General features: G+C 38.6%; 1 protein-coding gene and 3 long non-coding RNA genes across 4 annotated transcripts in view; 3 read left to right on the plus strand and 1 right to left on the minus strand.

The window, feature by feature from the left end:
• Nucleotides 1-25,866, minus strand: part of LOC115631334 (protein dachsous) — a 108,013-nt gene that overhangs the window by 18,523 nt on the left and 63,624 nt on the right. Inside the window, exon 2 of the mRNA XM_030528055.1 lies at nucleotides 117-783. Within this exon, the coding sequence (XP_030383915.1) occupies nucleotides 117-783 (667 nt within the window). The remainder of the gene's footprint in view (nucleotides 1-116; nucleotides 784-25,866) is intronic.
• On the plus strand, nucleotides 17,075-17,333 carry LOC115631338. The gene is made up of 2 exons (XR_003996210.1): nucleotides 17,075-17,106; nucleotides 17,167-17,333. It is a non-coding gene; the product is annotated as an uncharacterized LOC115631338 (long non-coding RNA).
• LOC115631339 lies at nucleotides 17,766-18,861 on the plus strand. The gene is made up of 2 exons (XR_003996211.1): nucleotides 17,766-17,853; nucleotides 18,691-18,861. It is a non-coding gene; the product is annotated as an uncharacterized LOC115631339 (long non-coding RNA).
• Nucleotides 19,358-19,878, plus strand: LOC115631337. The gene is made up of 2 exons (XR_003996209.1): nucleotides 19,358-19,615; nucleotides 19,685-19,878. It is a non-coding gene; the product is annotated as an uncharacterized LOC115631337 (long non-coding RNA).

Raw genomic sequence — 25,866 nt, forward strand, 5'->3', positions numbered from 1 at the left:
GAACAACGACTACGTCGAACAATGAGCATTGGGGAGACAAAAGACTTAGGCAACGAACTTGCAAAGTTCAAACTCTGCTTGTGTGTGTGAGTGTGTGTTTATTTGTTGGCACTCACCTGTATCGCTGCTTGTGGCTATAACCGTGCCCACCACCGTGCCCCGCGGCACATCCTCCTTCACATAATAGTTGTAGCGCGACTTCTCGAATATCGGCGGCCTCTGCGTGGCATCGATGATGCTCAGAAAGACTATCGCATCGCTGCTGCTCCTCAGACCTCCGCCATCGGTGGCCGATATGTTCAGCATGTGGATGGGCTGTGTGCGCACGGAGAGCATGTTCGGGCGATTAATAAATATTTCGCCACTTGCGCGATCAATGCGAAAAATGCCAGCCTCATTGCCCGCCACAATGCGATAGGAAACGAGACCGAAGCGTCCAGCATCCGGATCGGTAGCCACCACCGAGACAATGGGCGTGGCCGAGGCTTGGGCACTCGCCGATTCACGCAGGGATACATTGTATTCCCGTGGATAGAACACCGGCCGATTGTCATTCACATCCGTCAGCTGTATTTTGATCATCGCCGTAGTGCTAAGGCCGCCACGGTCGGTGGCCAGCACCGGAAACTCATAGCTGCTACGCTTCTCGTAGTCCAAAGGGCCGGCAATGCAAATTTCCCCCGAGGCGGAGCGCACCTCAAACTCGGTGAGATGTTTGAAGCCCTCGCCCAGCGTATAGTTGACCATGGCGTTGACGCCGCAGTCCGGATCGCTGGCCGATACCTGCAAGAGAGCAACGTTGAAAAAGATATGAGTACACTGAGAAAAAATTGAGTAAACACAATTAAGAAATGAAAATAATTAGGTTTAAGAAATTAATTAAATCCTAAAGTAGCTCCATTTATATGAATAAAGAATATAAATTTAGTTTTCTAGTAATATTTCAACACTTTCAAAAACTATTTACATTATCAGCTTAAAATCTTATGTTCTACAGTAACGATATAATAAGCTGTCTATGTATTTGTCTTTGTCGATGTATAGAAACAAACTATTCACTTAAGAACTTTAATTTGCTTACTCGCCAACAATTCTTCAATATAGTTCGTTATTTCAAGTGTATATACCCTTAACATTTATAAAAGTTGCTTAGGGCCTTTGTACGCTGTTAAAATGCCCAACAATTACAAATGAAGTTGTCAAAATTTTAATTTGATTTAATGGTATTGCCCGATCCTTTCCTTCTCTTTCATGTGGTTTATCGCCGCGTCTTTAATTAGCAAGAAATACCTTCAATTTTTTACGCTCTGTCCGCAGCTGGAGGGCAAACAATATATTCTCCAACTCGCGCATATCAAGCAAATGTCAACTTAAATTTTGACCAAAACACCCGCTACTGAAAAGGGCAGACGCGGCCTCAAATATGCAGAGGCCTTATGCCTCATCAGCATCATCATCATCTTTGTAAGGCAGATATTTTGAACATGTTTTCATGGCGGCTCTTACTTAATGGCTGCCAATTAGCTTGAATTTGCTTAATCAACATTTTCTTAATTTTTTTTTTCTTCTTACATTTTACATTCGACATTGGCGACAGGGCCTGTGCCTGTGCCTGCCTGTCTCTAGTCGTGTAGTCCGGCCAGCCCACGCCCGCCGCCCTATAAATAGCCCAGTGGGGGCAGCCAACGAGGCTGGCATTTTGACGCCAACGAACAACGAGAAAAATCAGCAATTAAAACTGTCATTATTTCACTTTAAATAGTGGAATCTTGAAGCAAGTAAAACAAACGAAGGCAGCAAAACGAAGACAAGACAAGCAAAATAGCACCAACAAAAACCAACTGCTACAGTGGAGCTGCATAATGGTGAAATCTGTTGCCACGCTCTGAAAAAACATAAGCAATTAATTTTTGCTCCGAAATATTCTGTGGTCGTTAGAAAATCAGAACTTTTTTTTACAATTCTAATCAAAGCTTAAGGTTGTTAGACAATTGAGCTTTGGAAATAATTTGTTTTACTGATTTGGAATTGTAACTATATGTTGCTTAGCATTTATTTATAGAAATGATCATGATCTAAAACAGCAGCAACATCCATAAAGAATCTATTTTGGAAAAAAAAAGCAATGAAAACTTTCGAAATGTCGTCTCTAATTCTCTCCCTTTCTAAATCACTTCAGCGCTGTAGTCGCTGTTTGTCAAAAATTCCTCATTGGCTAGTTCCTTTGTACCGATTGCTGCTGCCGGCTTCAAGGCGCTGGGTTCTACTGCAACATTGTCCGCCAGACTGATATGCATTTAAAGCGAAACGTGTCCACAAGCTGAGCCTCACGTTGAATTTCTGCGCTAATTACACTTTTTGTAAGCCAAAGGCATCGAACTGCTGATGTAGCTGCTGCTGTTGTTAGTGATGTTAGTGTTGTTGTTGTTGGCTGCCAGTCTGACTGTCTGTCTGTCTGTCTGCCTGTCTATAGTCTGTTCGACAGACTGGCAGAGATCTGCTTAGATTGCTGGCGTGCGGTGTCACTAAAGACTTTCATTAAACTTAGTTGGCAGAAGCTTAAACTCGTTTAACCCGCCGAGTGAAATTGTCGCCAGAGCCAAGAGCTATGGACGGGCACGACGTGGACGTCGTCGTCGTCGTCGTCGTTGTTGTCGTTGTCGTAGTCGTCGTCAGCAAAGGCTCAAACAGATTGGCAATTTTATCTGTCAACAACATTGAAATTTTGCAACTGTGTAAACGAAACACACGGCCCAAGCAGAAAACTTTGAGCGCTAAATGAATTCGCCCGCCCACACGAAATGCCCAACATGATGGGGGCAACCTACCGAGCGTTATTTTCTTTTCTTGTTTTTCGTTTTTTTTTTACTGTACAGCCTTCTTTAAGCCCTGGGCAGTGTCTTACAAACTGTGGGCAGGGTGTCAACTCTGATAAAGCAGCAGCAGATTGAAGCAGCAGCGACCATGGCTATGTCAACAAAATGCGCAGTGAAAGGCAAACTGCACAGCAGCCGAAAAATACACAAGCAATTGTCAACAGAAAAAAACACAAGAGTAACCGAATCCAATGAAGCTTTAAATACTCTTTATAAAACTGACGGTGTTTTTAAAAACGAGAAAATTTGCAAACGCATTCGCAGGAGTTAAATGAAATGGCAAGATAGCCTCTAATTTTATGAATATAACTCTTTATTTAGAGAGTGTATTCGAAATGAATATAGTTTGAGGAAAACGGCATCTCTTAGATATCTTTCTATCTCTCACAATCTTTTAGAATGTAAAGCGAGCAATAAAGTCAGCTTCAGTCTGTTTAACTTAATTCAAAGAAAAAATGCAAAGTTCTGTTTCTGTAATATTTATGTATGAGATGATCTATAAAGTGCTTGTAATATCTTTAATGGAACAACACTTTCAACACAATCAAATTAACTTCAATAATTCGCGACTTTTATTTCTAACATGAAGATTCTTTAGAGGGATATAACTTATGTTCTTCTTAAGCTATATCTCCCATTTTCTATTAATGAATTTAAATATGGATATGGAATTTAAACACAAAAAAGATTGACAATGCATGTTGGGCTTTTATACTTTGAATTGGGATCGTTCAGAGCTAAACATTTGCAGTTCCTCAACAATACTCTCATTTGTTAGAGTACACGCATATCGACAAAAAGCCACTTGAGTTTGCTGCTTAAGTCTTGCGTTTGCTTGCACAAAAATATCTTTAGTTGTCGTCGTCGTCGTCGTCATCCTCATCATCGAGAGTTATTCATCTTCACAGCACGCACTTCTCACATTCCGCTCTGCAGTTTCGAATCTCGGCATCATTCAATGACCAATTATGGCCTAACAAGGCCTCGGCTTTTCGCTCTTCACCTCAGCTGTTGCGGCTGAGACTGAGACTGAGGCTGAGACGATGGTTACGGCTCTGACTCTGGCTGCGGCTGCCGTTGCTGTTGATGTATGCAAATAAGCTGTCAAAAGTAATTTCATTCAATTACCTTATTTACAAAAAATACAGAGAGGAAACAGACAGCCAAAAGTGTAGAGAAATTCTGTCATGGCCAAAACCAAGTAGCAGCGGCAACGATGCAATCCATCAAGCCACACATACGAGTATGAAGAAGTGGCCAGTGATTGCCACAGCCTGTCCGACAATGCTTCCTATTGGCCAATTTTCGCACTCGTTCTCATCCCAATATTTGTTGTTGCACGCACTTTATAGCCCGATTAACACCTTGACTCAGACCAGGCCTGATCCGTTCCGTTCCGTCCCAGCCAGAAGTGGTTGCAGGGAACTTCCTTCCAAATGTCGGTCGTGTCGTTGCCGTGGATTATCAAAACATTTTTGATAAGACACAGAGGCAAAAGGTAAGCCACCACCTTCTCCTGCCTTCCATTCAAGTCGTTGGTTCGCAGTTTGTTGCCTAGGCTTAGTGTTATTATTGTAGTTGTCGTCGTCGTTGTTGTTGTAGTTGTAGTTGTTGTAGCTATAGCTGACTCGACTCAAAGCTGTGCATATTTTTATGCAATTTCCGGCAGATGTGGATGATTTACCTGCCGCTTTTCTTTCGTTGTTTTTTCTGCCCGTGTGTGCCTGATGAGAAATGGCTACGTGCTGTGGCAACATCAGCGGCAACAACAGCAGTGGAAGAAGAGAAGAAGAAGCATGCTTATGGTGCCAAGTGTTTTGTCTATTTTGCGGTTTAGAAGAGGAGGAATAACCCAACATACTATATAACCAGATATTTGACGCTTCGTTGGACACTAGCTTGGCACTAGCTTGAATACTGGCCTCTTTGTTCTCAAGTAGTTGATGAGCTCTACTTTTCATTCCAAACCATGATTGAATTACAAAGCGTCCAATCATTCTGATTCGATGATGAACAAAACTGCATGCAAAATCTTTCACTTTGAACAAAAATGTCAAATTGTAAGTATGTATGTACTTGCAAATGGATCATAGATTTATTTCTATTGACTTGGTTTCATTCGATTTATTTGATTTACATTTGTTGTATTTTATTTACAAATTCCCTAACTCAAATCAACGAACCCCAAATCTCAAAGAGTTAACTTCAAACTCTGATTTATATATAGACCATTATGTCTTTATTTTGTTTCTTTTAGTCTTGTTTAATTATTATTTTATTTAATAATTAGATTTATTTCTATTGACTTGTTTTCATATGATTTATTTGATTTACATTTGCTTTAATTGATTTAAAAATTCTTTAACTCAAATAAACGAATCTCAAAAAGTTTACTTCAACCTCTGATTTATATATAGACCATTATGTTTTTATTTTGTTCTTTTTAGTCTTGTTTAATTATTAATTTATTTAATAAATTGATTTATTTCTATTGACTTGGTCTCATATGATTTATTTGATTTACATTTTGTTTATTTAATTTACAAATTCTTTAACTCAAATAAATGAATTCCAAATCTCATAAAGTTTAGTTTCTTTTAGTCTTGTTTAATTATTAATTTCTTCTTACAAATATATATCAGCTAACAGAAACCTGTTAACATTTAGTGTCCGGAAGTAACTTTTGAGCAGAATTAATCATGTTATGATTTTGTTGTGAACACTTTATTGAAGCTCTATGAATCTACAAATCTACAATTACTTCTGACTTGGGGCTTTCAAATAGACTATTTCTATAACGGATATTAACTTAATATTGAACACATAAATGCCTTAAAGACAATGTGGTTTGGCCTTTGTTTTTTTTTTAGTAATAGCTGTGCTCTAGCGTAAGGATTTTGTCTAAAAGAAAGCTTTAAGGGCAGCCTATATAGCCTAATAGTTCTCCTATAGTTTATCCTAAATTGATAGGAGCAGAATTAGAGACGGACTCTTTTAGTTTTAAAATAATTTCGAGTTCTCTAATGAGTTTTGAATGACCAAAACGGCAAATAATTACGAATCTATTTGATGTCGATGTCTTCCGAGAGGAAAGGGAAAGGTTTTGTAGAATTAAAGTCTGATTTCTCGGTCAACTTCAAATCATAATGCATGTGAGCAGACTCCTTTAGTTTTAAAATAATTTCGAATTCTAAAAATAATTTTGAAATACAAAAACAGCAAATATTTACAAATCTATTCGATGTCTTCCGAATGGAAAGGGAAAGGTTTTGCAGAAAAAAAGTCTGATTTCTCGGTCAACTTCAAATCTTTTTTGTTGCTTTGCGATTGATTGGATTTTGACAAAAACTGAATCAGAAATTCATCAGCAGCTGTACTCGATACGCATGCCTATTGGCCTATTTGTGTCTATCGGAGCGTAATCGTAATCGTTCCTTTTTTGTTGGTCCACTGTGGGTGTGAAGTGTGTGCAAATGTGTCAGCACTTAAGTGCTTTATTTATGTCATTTGGTGGCTCTGTTGCAATATCAAGTGAAATTGAATATCATTGGCATGCATTAAGCAGAGAAATGAAAGAAAGTGGTGTTAGTTGCCGTGTGGGCGGCAGTCGAGGCGTGTGTGTTTCAGTCATAATGTCGGGGTGTAGAAAGCGTGAAGAAAAAGTGTTTGTGGTTAGTCCCCTCCTTCCCCTAGAGGGGCACTGCTTGCAATAAGATTTATAAAGACATTAGCCCTGCTCCAACACGCCCAAGTAATGGCCAATTGCAATGAACACTGACCGGGGCAGCAGCGTGCGAAGATCTCACACCATTACATCGATTAGTCACAGGTGAGCGCGGTATTGGCTGCTGCGTCTTTTTCTTCTTCTTCTTCTTCCACTTCGGCGACGACTTTATATTGCAGTTTGGCTGATTTATGTTGACGCCTTATCAGCGGCTTTCAATATTTATTGCATTATTTATAAATTATATGTATGTATTTGTATGTATATATATTTTTTGTAAATTCTGTGCAACCTTTTGCCGCTGCTGCGTTGTCGAAGATTTATTCGTGAGCAGATGTAAGTTTTGATGGAGCTGCGTGCGTAAATGTGTATCTGTGTGTGTGTGTGTGTGTGTGTGAGTTTTGAGAGTGTGTGTGTGTGTGTGTGTGTGGTTAGTGAGTGGCAGTTATTTGAGATTGCAATTTAAAGTTGCACCACATTTCTCTTCTTCTTCGCTCTTTTTTGGTCGCATCGTCAAACACCAAAAAGCAATTCTAACTGTTGTCGCTGCTGTTGTTGTTGTTGTAGTTGTGGTTGCTGCAAACTCCTTGCAACTTGACTTGTTATTAAGAATTTTTTAATTTTCCGGTATAGATTTGCAAGCGGCCCCACTCACTTAGAGTGCCAGGCGGTGCGCCGCCGCGGCTCTACTGGTTGCATCATCAAAATGCATCTAACAAGGTTGTTAGGTGTTAAATAAGTGTGCTTAAAAATTTATCTTGTAAATTTTTCCACATTTGATTTATGTTTGCTCGCTGCTAGAAGCAGGCAAATGAGCAGAAGGCTGCCTTTCAGACTTTCAGACTGGCAGCCAGGTCGGCAATCCCAGGCCCCATTGGCACTGGCACTGGCACGGGGACTGGGACTGGCACCGGCAAAAGGCACTCACTTTGCAGCTGTCTGTTGGCCATGGCCAACAGAAACGACAGCAACGCATCGCGTCAGAAATCAGCAGCAACTGCAACAGCAACAACAATTATAACAACAACAACTGCAGAAATAGCTAAAAGAGCCTTTCCCTCCGTAAACGAACGGGCGACCAAGCAAGCAAACAAACTTTTGCTTTCGCCATTTGCTGCAGGGTGACCATATTTTGAATCTTCGAATCTGAATCTCTAAATAGGAATTGCAATTGTCTTAAAATTTTCACTACAGCTTTAATATAACGCCTGATTGTTGCCTGATTAAAACCTGTGGTTTAATCTTAAAAACTATCAGTTAGAGGCAAATAAGTGAGGAAAGTTATTAGCTAATGGAATATGATTCTGAAATGGAAGCATATGGCAATAATTTATATGAGAAAATTGTAATTTATTGGGATTTTAATTTTATTTTGAAAAAGAATGTGTTTTTTTTTTCGTTTTAAATATTAAATCTTTCGAGCTTGCTTTAAAACTCTTAAGTGCCTCTTAAGAGCTAAAGCCACAAAAGAGCTCAAAGAATGCAGCCAACCAAGAATATAAATTTAGCTTTGAAAACATGCTAATTAATTAAGTGGTTTGTTGAGGTTTGGCAAAAAGAGGAGATGTAAATAGAAGCAAGAAATAACGCACAATAGCAGTTGTTTATTCCACTCTTGTAAGTTGTGTCCATTCAAATAAAATAATTGAATACGTGCCCCTTAAAATGATGGGATAGATATGGCAGGGTTTTAATTAGTAGCACTAATTGAAATGAGCTGTTATTAAAACAATTTTAAATAAGTATTCACATTTAAAGCAAAATTGTTATATCTTCCATCGCGTTAATCATTGGCACTAAATTTTCCAATTCAAACTTCGCAATAACCCCTCAAAAGTTTGCCGTTTTCATGATCTGACTATACTTTTCAGATAACAATACTTTTAATTGATATCAAAGGAATTATTTACTAATGCTGTAGTGTGCTTTTTTCTTATTATTTGTCACAAACGTTTTTCCTGATTGAGAAAAATTGAGAAAATACAATTTATAGCTACTTTTTATTACTTCAAGATTATTGTTTGCGTTCAATTTGCATTGTGAACCCTTTCTTAGTCATTCAAGTAATTTACTAGTAGTTTATTTGTTTTCGAAAACTTCAGGTCACCCTAATTTGTTGGCCACTTTTAGCCAATAGTCAAATACTATACTCGTATTCACAGGCCCGCCATCTCGGCCTATTCAAGCGCCTCTATTGATAAATCAAAATAGCCAATACATGCGTTAAAGAGTGTTTTTTTTTTTCTTGAGAGAGACTGCAAGCGAGAGATTTGCATTTCGCCGCTAGCCAATGGCAACAAACATTGTTGTTGTTGTTGTGGGTCCACGGAGCCATGGTCTTGACTGTGACGCAAAATGGCCAAAAACATGCGAGCCCAGCCAAAGCCCAAGCTCAGTAAACAAAGCGACGAGCAACAACAACATCAGCAACAACAACAACAGCAACATCTTTGAGGAGCTTGCGAATGCGTTTCTTGTGTTTTTGCGTTTGTAAAAATGCCTTTTTGCTGTTGCAGCTGCCACCCGCGACTGCGTGCCCCTTCCTCGAGCTCACGATGGCTCGAATCCGTGGCCAAATCTTGTGGCTATGATGATGGATCGTTGCATAAACTAAACTCTGAGGAATGTGCTGTAGTTGTTGTTGTTGCTGTTGTTGTTGCTGGTGTTGTTGCTGGTGTGGATGCGTTGCTCGCAGCTGTTGCAACAACAACAACAACTGACAAAGTTCATGAACTTGTTTTGATTGCTTACAAGCTTTGTAGCTCGCTCATTGTCGCCCGCAATCTCGATCCGATGCGTTCTAATCAATATGCTGCTCCTTCCTCATCAAACTGCAGTTCCTTTTCGCCTATATCTACACATATGTACGAGTTTGTACATGCTTGTATTTATATATATGTATACATATGTATATAGACTGACTAATTAGGGCTGGGATGCATGCCTGAATGCTTCGCTGACTAACTGACCGCCTAACGAGTCCTTGCTGCAACGAAATCGAGTGGCAGGAAGTAACGCGTCGTCCATGAAGCCAAGCCACCTAATCAGCAGCCTCCACATACGTATAAACATATACATACTCGTGTATATATCTTCAGGTATATGCGGGCACTCAAGTGCGCATAATGCCTTGCTAGTCAGAAAAGTGTCGTCTGCGTCTGCTTCTGCTTCTGCCGCCGGGTGGCGGCTTCGCAATAAAACATTCTAATTGGCACAAAGCGTGGGGCTGACTGGATGGCTGGTTGGTTGGCTGCTTGGCTAGGCTCCTCAGACAGTTAGCCTGGGTAACAGGATGGACCACAAACTAGGCCGAGGCGCCCGCAACTTCTTGTGTGTATGCCGTCATGTTAGGTGTCGGGCCATCATTTTTGTTCCAGCTCCCACCATGCACTACTTTCTAGGGATGGACATGTGATGGGTTCGTAAAACATACATATATTTATTTTTTTATAAGTGACAGATAGTCATGTTTGCCATGAACATATGTATTATAAGAATAGCTTTTCCATTGCTTCCTTGAATAATAAATAAGCAACTAATTTCAATTCATATTTTATAGTAATTCCTTTATCCACCAAAATGCAACAACATATTGCATACTATAATCATTTTAAATGCTTTACTAACACGCTGTATTAAAGATTTCTTTTTAATATTCTTTGCTTCATGTTAATCAATAATTGTTTTCGTTAGGTTTATTTTTCATACTGCCAATTAAAAAAAAGTTAATCAACAGAAATGGAAACAGAAGTTTATATTTTTAATTAGAAATTATTTATTTTTAACTGTTTTTATAAAAACTTTAGTACAGTCCATCGATTGCAAGTAATTCCATTTAGAAGAGTAAGCTCAATACAATAATTGTATCAATTGCTTTATAAACGACTTTTTCAAATATATATGCAATACCTCTATCTAAAATAGGAATACTTTTGGTCTAAGTTTTAGAAAAATAACGAATAAGTTAATACAAATGATTTATTAATTTCCCATGGCTTTTATGTCCTAGAAGTTATGTAAAAAATCTGTACGTTAATCCCAATTCTCTTTCAAGATAAATATGCAAAAAATTGTTTCTGTGCTTCAACCAACGATTTTAAATCCCGTTCTTTTCAATAAAACGTGCAATTGAGAAAAATTTAAAATGGAACAATCAAATGTATATTCGTTTATTTGAACTCGAAACAAATATAGAAAGGTGACATAATTATGTATTTTATGATCCTGGCTGGATAGAAAAATGTTTAAAGTCGTTAACTCAAATAATATTTTATTTATTTTGGAAACTATTTACTGCGGTTTGATTTTTGTCTATTAATAAAATTTTAACTCAATTCAATTCGATACGAGGAAAATAAATATATATTAATCATAACAAAAGATTTATGTAGGGACTGAAATCAAATTGGATGTTTTGCAAAACGTCTGTTACTATATTTTTAATGCATATGCTAAGTTTTGATATAGCTCGGAAGAAAATACATTTTTCTGATATTTCATGTGGAAGCTCGATCGCACCCGTGTTGGCGTAAGTTGTTCAACACGTTTCCCACCTATCGAAATGAGTCGCTTTATTTGCTGTAAATCGTTTCTCACGCTCCCATCACTAGCTGAGAGACAGACACCCTCCATCAACCCACTCCCAGGCAGGCGCAATTAATCAAGCAATCTGAAAAAGTGCGACTGGCGCGCACACTGGAACAACATCAATTAAAGTTTTGTGAGTAACAACTTTGGCACCGTTTTGAGCGCCACGTCGCGTCGTGTATCTGTCACATTGCAAATTGCTTTCCAATGGCGTAAGCCTAAGCAGCTGACTGGCCGATCGACCAACACTTCCGCCCAACACAACAAACAACCAACAACAAACAACAACAAAATAAAATGTGTAAATAAAGTGAAAAAAAAGTAAATAGGCGACGGGACCGGTGCATGTGTTGTTTATGTTGGGCGCGCTTATCGATTGTTTCAACAAGGCTGGGAAAACTTGGCTTTCAATTATGTTAAAAAGTCAACGCAACAATTGCAAATGCAACTAGCGCTCTTGTTGTTGTTGTTGTTGTTGTTGCAATGCCTTTTTGCACATCTTACTTCGTTGTTGGCTGCACAATTTTCCTGTTAGTTTTTAATAAAGCATTTTAATGGCCAGCATTTGTTGCCTGCTTCGACTTTCGCCTTTTCCAAATACACACACACACACACACTAGCCTAAGCACCAAAAGTAGGCAAAAGTAGGAAATTGTCAATGAGTTGCCGTTGCCGTTGCAACTGTTGTTGTTGCTGTTGCTGCGGCTACTGCTGTTGTTGGTATTGTGGATGCCTGCCACTTGCCGCTGACCAAGTGCGGCGAACATTGTGACCATAATGGTTGCATCTGCTGCGGCTGCTTGTCCGTCTACCACTGCCTCCACTGCCATACACTGCGCCAAAATGCTTCGAGGTCTTCAATGTGGAGCAACTGGGCCACACACCAAGCCAAAGATGTTGCACAGCAGTTGGCACAGAAACGCAGTCAACTTTATGTTGGCATTTAACTAAAAGGCAGGCGATAAAAATCTGTGCAGTCCGCAAGCCCTTGCCTTTGCAACCACAAGGGACTGTGGAATGCAAAGCATCGGGTTGCAAACAAAATCAATATCTATGCTCATAACTATTTCGAGAGGTGGTAAGAGATGCAACGGGTTTAATTTGGAAATTAAATTAAACATTACTGAAGCCTAATTGGAAAGCATGATTGGAGAGCAAAAAAAGCCTTCATTAATTCCCTGTTTATTGGTTTTAAAAGACTTCCATGGCTAGACAGTCATTTAGAATATATTTCCATGTATTTGAAGAGAACCACGCAATGTGTTTTGAAATATACAGAGCTCGAAGTGAGTGTCATTAGAAAGATATAGGATTTATCTTTCATGAAATAAATGTATAAAGCAAACATAGAAACAAGGGGTGGAGCTACATATTATGTTTAGTGTTGGCGACTACAATACTTTCAATAATTCACATGCGTATATAATCGACTAAACATTTGAATGGAGAAGCAGATGAACACATATTTCTTCTATAATTTAGAGAAAAAGGTAAACGTTTTAAATTAATTAATATATTATATTTAATAATTTATATTACATTTTCTATTTGTTTCTTTTTTTCTTTAAAGACAGTGTGGTGGTAATAATTACGATTCATTTAAAGGCAGAAATGTAGTGTTGCAAAATGCAAAAATGTGCGACAGTATCACAGATCGTCTAATGAATCGTCTTATTTCTGATGCTTTCTAGTGCACGAATCATATGAAGGATATCAAAATAAAGGTTTGAGGAAGGGACATTCTTAAAACAGAACTTTTGTTAAAATATTTTCTACGTTACAGTTTTACACAAAATCTAGCTCTCTCATCCCATAGTATAAAACTACCAGCCTAACAGACTGAAAGAAATACAGATCGACAGACAATCTAGGCAGTTCCTGCCTTTGGCCAAGGCCTGCAGATTCTGAGCCGGTCAGACCACGCGTTCGATTTCTTTTTCGCCCACGCCAGTCCGCAGCGAGAAGAGCAACAGCAACAACAACAATAACAACAACCTTCGATTTGCAGTCAATCGCCCAGACAAGATCTGTAGCTGGCCAATAACGATGATAGTCATTGGGCCAGGCTTTTGCGTAGTTTGCATAAATTCTGAGCCACTCGCCGGCCCGTTGCAACAAAATTGCAAATTGAAAATATGAAGAAGAGCGCATAAATTGCACATGCGTTGGCCCATTTGCCATTTGAGATTGTGCAAATATTTGCACAACAACTGTTCCTGCTGCTGCTGCTGCTGCGGAAATTGCAATATAGCCGAAAAAAATTATACTCGTATTGTAGAAAATGGCAGTGAAGAAAAATGGCCTAACAGGGTGCCTAGGCGTTGCTTGGCATCGTACCCGACTTATGGCACTATTTTGAACGCTCCAATAAATTAAAAAGCATTTTATGTGCGACAACTTCGAGTCGACTTGTTGTTGTTGTTGTTGTTGTTGTTGTTGTTGTTATTATTATTGCTCCGGCGTCACTTTCGGTTTTGGATTTGGTTTCAGTTTTCAGTTTTCAGTTTTTAGTTTTTAGTTTTCGGAGCTGCCTGCCAACAGCTACTTGGCGCTCGAAGCTGGCGAGTTGTGATAAATGCGCGCCTCGGTCACGTAAAATGGCGTAGCCGGCAAGTGCCTGTTGTCGCAAACAAACTAGCGCTCTAATCTCACACATGTGTCTGTTAATATGCACTCGAAAAAGCAGGGCATTTTCATTTTCATATGAGGTTTGCAAGCCCCACAAGTGTTCTATAATAATATGAAATAATTGGGTACTTAGTTCGTCTGATTGTCTATTAAAAAGTGAATTTGCTATGAAAGTGAGACGAAACTGGTATATGGAAGTACTATTATGCTCTAACTGATCTATTGCAACTAGTTAATTGCATTATTTTGTTCTTATATTGCTTTGCTGTTAAATAAAAGGTCAGAAAAATTCATTGCATAGCAGTTAGACATATTACACGCCTTTGTTTGGAACTAATGTTATTCGTAACACACTTCTTATTAGCTCCAGTAAATCAGATTTTTTTCATTGAAATACTATGTGAAATTTATTTAAATTGTTGCTTAATAAATGTGAGTCTAACAAATAGTTGGAATTAGCAATTATTTGAATGTAGTTTGCGTTTTGCCAGGACACTAGTTGCGTCTTAAGAAGCTATCTAGAGAAGAATCTTTGATAGAACATTCATGGATCAAAGTTATCGCAAGATACTATATAACGTTCTACCAATCGAATTTTATAATGTATATTATTATTCTTAGCACTGTGATCCAGAAGACAAAAGCTTAAAATTTTATATATAGATTAACGAGGTTGTGTTCTTTCATCTTTAAAGAAGACTAACGGATCAGAATACACCTAATTTTGTTTCCACGGCTTTTATTTATAGTAGTACCAAATCTTCATTAGATATACCCTTCTTCTACAGACTTCAAGGCGTAAATGCCTTTGCAACTAGTTCCTTGAGCCTCAGCAAAGCCCTTCCCGCTCGTGACCTATAAGTGATTGTTTAGGTGTTTGGTAATCATTCTTCCAAAACTATGAGTACTTGTATTCCTTTTATTTAAAGAGCTACCCAAAATATGATATCTTCATAGTTATCGCTTCTTTTCCAGTACTTTTCTTCTTAGTCCTTTTGGAAGCTCTGCTTCATAACTTGATTTGGTTTATTTTTTAGAGTACTGAGGTGGCGTTTGGTTAGTTTTGAAATGTATGTAGTTTCCATTTTTATTTTGTGTTTATAAATGTGTGCGGCTATAAGTTAATCAAAAGTTCAAGTTGTGCCTGGTTGCTCCTACTAGCATTTACCATTTGGATTTGCGTAATTTAAAGCAATTCCTGTTATACGGCGACTCTCTGGCCCGCAGACCGCGGTCCGCACCCACACGCCCCGGCGCGCCGCCAAAAAGGCAGCATAAATCAAATAACAAACTGGCCAAGTGCGGCGGACTGATAAATGCGGCAGAGTGCGACGTACTTGCTAAACGTTGTCGTTGTTGTAACGTTTAGTTGTTGTTGTTGTTGCTGAGTGTGTGTGAGTGTGTGTGTGTGTGGAACGCATGTGGAACTAAAGCGGGCAAAAGCGTCGTCGTCTCTTTTTTGGGGCAGGCAAACAATTTATGCGATTTTAAATATCGATTTTGTTGATTTTGCAAGCAACGGCAACAACCAAAAAATGACAACAACAACACCAGCAGCAACAGCAACAGCAACAGACACTCTGTGAGTCAGGCAGGTGGGTCGATTGGTCGGGAGCAGTCGCAGTCGGCAGATAGCAGCCAAATTAATTATGAGTGCGCTGTCCGAGATGGGGACCGCGAGCTGTGAGCCGCGAGCCACTAGCTGGATAGCTGGCTAGCAAATTGAATTTCACTCGAGTGGTGCTGCGCAAGTGGCCGCAAGTGTTTTTCAATGTTTATTTGAAATATTTTTGCCATTAGCCGAAATGCAGAAATTGTAAAAAGCATTATGCAAACTTTGCAATTAAGTTGCCACTCTCCAAAGCCTTCAACGCTGTATGAATGCATGTGTAGATGTGTGTGATTTATGTTTATGGAGCGGTGGGCGTACGGGCGTTCCGTGCGGGTGGGCGTGTGTTAATTACACGCTAACAATGACAAATGTTGTCAGCAAAATGTTCGCTGCTTTGTCTAATCAGCTCTTTGCCTGACGGCTTCAGACAAACTCGTGGGGAGTGTGGCAGATTGGTTGAGGGGGTGGGTAGAGAGGGGCAGACTTGCACCCAGGAGAGGTTCAATGTATCATGGACGGGGCACATTTGGTGAGAACATGAGCAACATTCCGCTTATGACCACAAAAACCGCAAATATCAATTTTATAGTCTGGCGAGTGAAAACGGCCAGACAAATGAGACAGATGAAGTTGTAAGCAGCCAGTAGACGTCTGACAAACGTGCAGCAACCGCAATATAAAGTTGCACCAGCAGCAGCAGCAACAATAATCAAAATCATCTACGCCCGCCATCGACAGCAACGGCAACGACAACAGTAATACTTGTAGCAATTGCAATAGCAATGGCAGTAACAATAAAAATAACTACAGCAAACGCATCTACCTCGCCATTAGTGGCGTCTGTCTGCACAGATCGGAGTTGATGATGCAATGGCACAGGTAATAAAATTGCCTTGCCAAGATGTTGACCACAAAGCTGCTCCGCTGTTGTTGTTGCAAGCCTAGCATTATCTATTAATAGACTGCGTTTCTTTTCTTCTCCCATTGTAGTGCTCAGTCAAGCACTACAACTTTCACTGAGAACCAACTCTGTAAGTACATCAGAGGGCATAGGTCGCCAGCTTCAATTTCCCAAGTGCGGAGTAATTGTAAGATAAGTATTTTTTGCATCGAAAGTGCTTTTAACAATACAGAGCTGTATGCGAGTTTTGCGTTCTATTTAAGCTGCTTAATTTTTTAAGCAATTTATACTAAAGCTTCAACTTGTTTCTATTATTGGTATAAACTTTATTTTATTTTGTACATAGCTATACAAGTATATTTAACATTTACTTTACTTTTTACTTTACAATGCTTATGAATTTGATTTATGTTTTTATATTTTTATTCTAGTTCTTAATTTAGCATTTACTTTAGTCATTCAGAATTGCATATGGAATATTTGTCGCGCTATTCCCCACTATTTAAGCTATTGTCTTCTTGTGGTAAACGCAACTCCGGTAAAGAAGCTGGTTTCCCTCATGCCGACAAAACCGCCCAGTGACTTACTCACCTATAATAAACTTTAAATAATATATATCACTACTTGGATGTAGAAAACGTGACAAACCGTCTCAGTTGATTCTCCCTTCATATCATGTAACCCATATCCAATTTCGATTTGCACGTCAACCGACGACTTAAACGAACTCAACTATTCTTCTAGACAATCTAAAAACATGAAGTCGCTTAAGCTTTCCGTAAGTTTATAGCTATTTTAGAAATGTTTATTTTATTGACTTTATTTAATTTCATCATAGTTTGTGATTGTGGCTGTTCTTTTGCTGATTGGCCAGACTAGTGTAGTAAAAGCAGTATCCGTGCCGGTAACCCTCAGATCTACCAGTGGCTAAGGAATTTTGTCAAATAACTCTTATCGAAAAGCATAACAATAAAAATCATTTTTAAAATAACGGTTTTTCATAAATTCTAATGTTTCAAATTTTTTACATTTGGGGCTATCTGGATATCGAACTAATTTCGTTTGTATAGCTTCCAAACGAAGATGATCTTTTAAGTCTTTACTTGTTATGCAGTTGCCCAACGGAATTTGATTTTTGAAATGCGCAGACAAATAAATAGCGGAACAAGATCAATCGATATAGCCGTGTCCGCATTACAGTTTGTTTCTATGCCATTTCATATATGTGTGCATGCCTAGAAGAACATTTCCGGCATTTCCATGTTACAGGTGTACAAATAATCGGCATGACGAGACGAATCCACAAAGGGATGTCTTTTCCACTCTCTGCCCTTTCGATTGCCCATCAGTTAACTTTCCGGGACCGTTACGATTTGAACAATCCACACCATAGGTTTACAAATAAACTTCCGATTAAATTTGCACTTAAACCAACAGCGAGTTATTTTATAAATATAGACAAGTCTTAACAAAATTCAAGTAGTCTTCTACGAAATTTAGAAACATGAAGTCACTTAAGTTGTCCGTGAGTTCTGCAAATTATTTAAACTTCAAAAATTATAGATTTTTTGATTAAGTTTGCGATTGTCGCTTTTCTTATCAGCTATCAGGTGTTTTAAATATTGGAATTAATCAGACAATTATCTTACTGGCAAAAGCTTGAAAACGCTAAGCCATTCTAAAGTGCATTAGGGAATGAAATAAAATTTTACTCCATTGCTTCATTTAAATTTTTTTAAATTGGATTGGCTCGTATATTTCATTCAAAACAATTCTGTACCTATTCTGTACCTAAACCTAAAAACCATTTCGCGCCTCTCTAGATAGAGATGTCCTCTGCCTTTCTTGACCTTTCGACTGAACCCCAGCTATCTTGTCGAGACTGATCAGTTTTGGTGACTAACTCTAACCTCTCACTTCGTTTTCTCTTCTCAAGATGTAATCGAGTAGCTTTATAAAAATAATTTTATTTCTACGACCACCTATTGGATCACACCAATCAAAGAAGATATTAATTGAAACGAAAATATATTCAAAATAATTCTGTACATGTTTATTCTCGCCTGGACACATAAGGATTACGTTATTTAACAGAACCCTTCTAACCGATCTAATCAGCATGACGAGACAAATCTGAATATCGATGTTTCCGACTGTCCTATCACTAAACACAAAACGTGACAATAATATCCGATATAATTTGATAATATCCGATTCAATCGTACGTCAACCAATGTGGAGTAGCATTACAAATAGAGCCACGTCTTATTCGAAAGTCTTAAACGAAAACATGAAGTCACTGAACCTTCTCTTAATTAATAAGAATTGTGATTTTTATTAACTTTAATTATTATCATTTCAGTTTCTGATCGTGGCTCTTCTTATGCAGATTGGCCAGATAATTATGGCAAAAGCGGTTCGGCTCAACTTGTTGTCGACTCCTAAATTAAGGAATAGGATTTTAGTCAAATAATTCTTATCAAATGTCATTACAATCTTAAGGGCAATAAAAATGTCTCCATGCGTTTCATAACCTCTATTGTTTCTTATCATTTGATCAGTCTGGATATCAGATAATTTGGTTTATTGCTCACTTATTTGTATAGCTTCCAAACAAGTTTTTATGAATTACTTCTAAGTCTTTACTTGTTATGCAGTTGCCATGCGGAATTTGATTTTTGTAGCGCGCAGAAAACGGTGCAGATGCATAAATAAATAGCGGAACGATATCGCTCGAAAGAGCCACATCCGCATTCTATGTATGGTTCTATGCCAGATATTTTGAGCTTAGTATCTATCGAACTCATACATAGTGACTATTAGTTCTACCTTCTGATGTGATTTGAATGCATTTGAAGCACTCAATACTAAATGATGTGGTTTTGAAGTATATTTTCACTATTACTTTTTATATTTGGCCTATTCTTATGCTGCTTGACCAGACAACCTGATTTCCCTTACACCGAAAAATAACGGCCAGTCAATTACTCAGCTGTAATGCAAGTTAAAGAAACTGGAAATTAAATTTGAGGTAGAACAAGTGATTTTTGTCCACTGTTTGCAAATTGGAAATTGAATCTGCATCTGAATTCAAAGAAAACGTTCGTTGTCCCCCGCCTTTCCGCCATGCATAACGCCTCAGTTTATTCTTCCTTATATCATGTAACCCATATCCAATTAGATTTCACGTCAACCATCGTCTAGAACAGTATAAATAGAGTCAATTCTTAACCGAACTCAACTAATTTTCTTGACAATCTAAAAAAATGAAGTCGCTCAACCTTTCTGTAAGTTCTGCAAAATCTAAATAATTTGAGAATTGTGTGTTTTATTAACTTTAATTCTTTTCATTTTAGTTTGTGATCGTGGCTGTTCTTTTGCTGATTGGCCAGACAAGTGTGGTGAAAGCGGTTCCGGTACCCTTGGAACCTTCCCCAAAACCTGTCAGTGGTCCTAAAAAATAATTCAAATAATTCCTATCAAATAGCATAACAATGAAAATTATTTGTTAAGAGCCCTAATGGTGTAAAATATAATTACTATTCATTGATTCTATTGTTTCTTTTCTTCTACATTGGGGGCTGGGGCATCGTCAAGAGCAATCTGGATATCAGACTACTTTTGCTTTTTTTTTTGCACCCATTTCAATAGCTTCGAAACGTAGATTCCATATTGCTGAGGCATAAATAAATAGCGGAACGAGTTGAATTGATGGAGCCGCTTCCGCATTACAGTCTGTTTCTATGCCAGATATTTTTCAGCTTAAGAATTATTGAACTGACACATAGTGAATTAGTTATACCCTTTTTTCACTTTTATGTTGCTAGGATTGTTTAGTTTGAATTTGATTATTGGTAGCCGTTTTAAAACTGTGCTTGTGTTTTCGATGCATATTACTTTTCTCCTCCATTTATTATTGTCCATTTGTTCATTTACCATTGAAATATTTTAAAGATATAGTCTTATTCGTATGTCAAAACGTTCAAAGTATAACATTTGGCTTTAAAATTCTCTTTGTTTTCTTTTTTTTTTTATAATATTTATTTTTTATTGAAGACCTGATCTAAGAAGGACTCTTATTAAATTATATGGTAGCATTGGATTTGTCCAATCATGCGTTCTATCATGATGGTTGTGTAGATCGCTGAGCTATGCCAGACCACACTAGAAAATGAGTGTGAAAGTTTTGTATTATTTAACAAAATGTCTTGAAATGTTATAAAGTTGAAAGGGTTTAGTAGTTTCTTATGTGTATTGCGATGGTCAAATACATTTTGAGTTTGCAGAAATCCTGTTACATATCTGATTTTACAATCAGTTTACTCATATTTCGTTGTCCTACATTTTCGAGTGTTTTTACAACCTATTGTGAGTCTCTTCCGAAAAAGAATTATAATTTTGTTTTGTTTCGTTTTGCTGTGCTGCCTTTATTTGCTGGAAACCAATTTATGAAGCAGCAACTCACAAAGCCGTAGAGTTTGTTATGCTCGTGCATAAGTATGTACACCACATATGTGTGTCTGTGTATCTATGGCTGTGCGAGTGTGTGTGTGTGTGTGTATGGTGTGCGAGGCACAATTTTGTCTTCTATTTCATTTCGAGCGCTCGGCCGCCATTTGCAGCTGTGCTGGCGGGCATAAATTGGTTTGGGCTTTATATTAATGCAAATATCTTGTGGGGATTGCGTCGTCGTTGAGGACGGCGCGCCGCTCGGTGGTGGCAGCATGGGCGACCCCCTGCCATCTTGGAGCGCACAGTCACTGATGGCTAAGCCGATTGTTGCTGTTGTTGGCCGATGTTTTGGGGGCCGAAGCCAGTGTATGGCACGTTGTATTTTGGGCATTGGTGGGCATTTGTGTTGTTGCCGTTAGTTTGCCTGCGCTTGTTACAAACAAGTTACAAACACCTGTCATTACTTTGGCAAATGGTGGTAAAAATCGCAGCAGCCCAGACCCAGACGCAGGCGCTGGCGTTGGCAAATGGAACGTCCCGCCACCACCGCCGCCGCCATCGCCACCGCCACCATCAATGCTTGGGCAAACACACACAATCAAAAATTGCATAAGCCGACAACGAATAGGACGACGACGCCGTTTTGATTCGTTTTGTTGTGAGTTGTTTATGAAAATGATAAGCACTGGCAAATTTATGACCAACAACAGCAATAGTAACAGCAACAATGTTGCTACAAGCGTGCAACTTTTTAATTGGGACGCGCCACAGTTGCCAGTTGCCAGTTGGTAGTCGTTGCCAGCGATATATTCACAATATATGGCTGAGTGGGAGTGTGAAGGTTGGCTGCCAGCCACGAACACAAAATTGCCTGTGAATGCTGCTCAAACATAACAAATTATGGGAACTACAAATAGGTTGCCAATACCGCGTTCGGCTGGCCATTAAATATAAACAAAAGACTTAGGCAACGAACTGGCAGGAGAGCTTTCAATTAGCTGCATGCTGCCACAAATATCCATATACTATACATATAATAAAAACACAGTCGCGCAACTGGCCAACTGCCATCAATTTTTACGACACACAAAAGTGCACTTGTCGTCCGACTGGCTGGCCGCCAAACGTTCCCCACTGACGGTGGTCAGATTTTCAGGCGGCCAGTACCCGCAGTCTAAGTCCAACGACGCGTCGCCCATAACTTTGGCCCGTTATGCAATGCACCAAAAACTTGTTGCTGCCTAATGACGGAAATATTATGCGTTTGACTGCGTCCTCCCTCGGCCACCCCTCCCCACCCCCCTGGCTGACAAGCAAGCTTCTTTCTATCAGCATGCCATTTTAATAAACCATTTTTTCAATTAGCGCATAGCAAAAAACAAAATATCATAAAAAACGCATATGTGCCGTATTAACTGACTAAGTGGAACACAGGCCATTGCAGATTAATGCTTTCTTTAATTTATGAAAATATCTCATAAAAGAAAATCTATTGTTCCAGAAAAGGATTGATTTTAATTTGAATTAGATTTGTTTCTTTTTTTTATTGTTGAAGTCAGCTATCAGCTTGAAATGTTTTGAGTTGAATCAAGACAAACTTAAACTTAAAAAAACCGTAATTTATTTTATACCGAAAGGGTAAAAGGGTGTACTAGTTTAGTAAGAACGTGTTTAGGAGGCGCGGCAAATCCACTTAGTATATATGTCTATGTAAACAACATTCAAAATTGGTAGTAACTAATCAGAATTAAAATTAGTACACTTCGAAAAAAGCATGGAAAAAAATCAAAACATATTTGAAATGATCCTTAAAACTCAATTTACAAAGTGTAATAAAATATTTTGCAGAAATACTACTGTGGTATGCAAAAATGATATATATTTGAATAAGTATAAAATTTGTTCTTAATGATTTCAATTTTCACAGTTTCATTCTAGAAGCTAACAACATTTGAAAACTAGAATTTATTTTCTATGTTAAGGATTGTAAAAATTAGTAATATGCATAAAAAACACAGTAGTAATGTAATAGGGAATGAAAATAATAAATGTAAGCCCCAAACGAGAAAGGTTTATTAATTTTATTTACAATTAAGTTTACAGAAGCTATTTTAGGTCTGCAAGATAGTTCTTCTCCTTTTAATATTATATTATTCTATGTGTTTTTTACGATCAGGTTTTTTTAATTTTAGTAATACTAGTAATTACTGCATTAATATTTAAATATTTTTTTAATAAATATGTAAATCGGTTTTTACTACATGGACAGTAATTTGAAATAATTAGTTTTAAAGTAGATTACTTTTGAGTTGAAGTAGAGAAAACTGTCTAACTAAGCATGCGCAGTAAAGGAAATTAATATTCAAATTTATAAACAAAGACGACTCCTTTCTGACAGACCTTTGCGAAGGCTAAAACGATTAGGATTTTTCAAAACAATTAGATAAACATAAGCCACCACTTACTATACTTATGAATCTTCGCGCGGAAGCGCTCGAGGTTAGGCTATTTATATTTGTTTACATGTATTGTTAAGGTACTAAACCTGTATACATGGATTTAATGCTTATATTAAACATAGAAAAAATATATATTTTATTCACAAAACTATGCGATTGTTCAGCCTGCAAGTGTTCACTGTAGCTGCAAAAGTACAAACAAAAAATGTGTACGACTTTTAGGCCAAAAAGCAATTGAAGTGCTGCAAGTGTAATGCTGGCTAATGGAACCGCTTAGAGCTGTTGCTGCTGCCACTGTCGCAGTTGTTGTTGTTGTTGCATGCATGGCCAGTGGTCAGTCAGTCGGGCTATGAATCTGAACCAGTCTGTGTCTTTACAGTCTCGTTCGCTCGATCAATTTCTGTCGCAGTTATAAAGATGCAGCAAAATATTTTTTGACATTTTTCAATTGGCCGCGAAATTATATGAACTAGCACACACACACACACAGACACACACACACACATACAAACACACACAAGCACTTGGCTAGTTTCGGTGAGCGGGAGTTACGCAATTGCCATCACTTGTTGCAGTTGCAGTTGCAGCTGCCACTTTCCAATGCTGGTTAAGAAAACATAAACGAAAATAATAAAAATAAATGCAAACTGCCCCTTGTCGTCATTTTGATGCACATAATTGAGATTGGAACGGGCAGCGGCGTGCATTATCAAAAGTGTTAACAGTAATTATTTTGTACAAGCCATCGATGCCAAATCAAAGTCACAAGACAGATAGATATAGTAATTGCTCCGAGAGGGGGAAGGCTAGGACAGGCTAGGAAAACGAAAGCTGTCGACAAATCAACAAGTTATGACAATTTTTAATGTTATTAAGTTGTCATAAAAAGGAGCGAGTGGATATTGTATATATGAGTATGTGTATAAAACGTTCAGCATTTGTGCAACATTTTGAATTGCATTAAGCTGGAAAATGCATGCGTTTGTCGGCCACTGCCACTTCAGTCGCTGCCGCCGAAAACTCATTTGATTTTGGCCAATGAAACTTTCAATTAAGTTTTTGCGAGCAAATGTACTTTCTATTTGTTGTAGATGTTGTTGTTGTTGCTGTTGTTGTTGCTGTTGTTGTTGCTGTTGTCGGCTGCTTGCAGTATTTGGGCAGTCAATGCAAATGGTATTTATTGCCACCAACAACTGAAAGCCAATCTACCAGCCACAAAGCTGTGCCAATTTTGGTCAGCGATGCGTGACTTTGTCGTTGTCGTGTTGCACACTGTGATGGAAGAAGAAGAGGAGGAGGAGGAGGAGGAGGAGGGGAAAGAAGAAGACGAAGCAGAGCCAGAAGTGGAGGCAGTGGCAGAAGAAGGCGGAGGCTAGGGCTGGGACTGGGACTGGCATTGGGGCTGGGACTGTAGCTGCCAGTTGTTGCCAAGATGCCAAAATGCCAAAAGAGCCACGAGGTCTATAAACAAATTTGGTCAGGCCAAAAAGGAAGCCTTTTTTGAAGTGATTTATGCTAATTACGCGCAACGTTTGCCAAAGTCCAAAAACCCACAGTAAATGCAGTTACAATAACAACAGCAACAACAACTGCAGCGACAGCAGTGGCAGCTGAAATGACGACTGCCAACAAGCGCCAAAGCGGAAAGGGCGTTTAGCAAACAATTTTCCAAGAGCTCCAAGTCGCCCCCACCGACGCCAACAGCAACAGCAGCAACAGCAGCAACAACATCAACTGTTATAGCAACTGTTGCAGCAACTGCCAGCAGCGACAGAAACAGCAGCAGCAGCAGCAGCGAGTTGCGTTGGCTGAAGAGCTGGACAAGCATACATACAAACAAGTACATACATATGTGGGAAACTCCACTCGTATATATAGAAAAGTAATTTATTTAGTGACACGCCCACTGCGATATAAGCTAAATAATCTAAGTTTTCTTGCCCAGGCAGGCAGGCTGGCAGGCAGGCAGGCGCTGGGCCATTGCGCCAACTGGACTCTCTCTCTCCCTGCTGGACTGAACTGGTCACAATATATAATTAAAATCGAAAAGGCCAGATGTTCCAAGCTGACGCGAAGCGCTTTTTTGCAAGCAAAAGGAATGCAAAAGAAATCAACGCAAGATCGATAGAATTAGTAAGCTAACCAGCAATAACAACAACAACAACAAGAACAGCAGCAGCTATAACAAGAACAACAGCGACGTGGACTTAGAGGCGCTTGAGTCGTACGATTCTAAAACAAAGAACTCAAATGTGCAAAGAGATTGAAAAGGGCGCAGATTGCCAGTTATTAGGCTTAGGCGATGGGCAGCTTCCTTGCAGTTGTTATTGTTGTTGTTGTGGCTTTTGGTGCGAGTCCTATAGCCTGCTGCCCTGCCATTAAAGCAATAAGTTGAAGGCATGAAAATTGCACGCGTTATGCTTGTGACTAGGAAAATGCCATAACTGCCAGAGATGGAAAACAACTTCTGCACAAAAAAAAAAAAGAAAAAGGAACAACAATGTTTTCAACAACATCAGACGATGTTTGATCATGAAGGGGAGTAAGGAGATTTCTACATTTGAAGCATTGATAAGCCACTGTCTTAAATTATTATAATAAATATTTAAAAACTTGAGCATTTTTAA

This window comes from Scaptodrosophila lebanonensis, unplaced genomic scaffold, assembly GCF_003285725.1.
Source record: "Scaptodrosophila lebanonensis strain 11010-0011.00,11010-0021.00 unplaced genomic scaffold, SlebRS2 tig00001412-arrow-pilon, whole genome shotgun sequence".
NCBI lineage: Eukaryota > Metazoa > Arthropoda > Insecta > Diptera > Drosophilidae > Scaptodrosophila > Scaptodrosophila lebanonensis.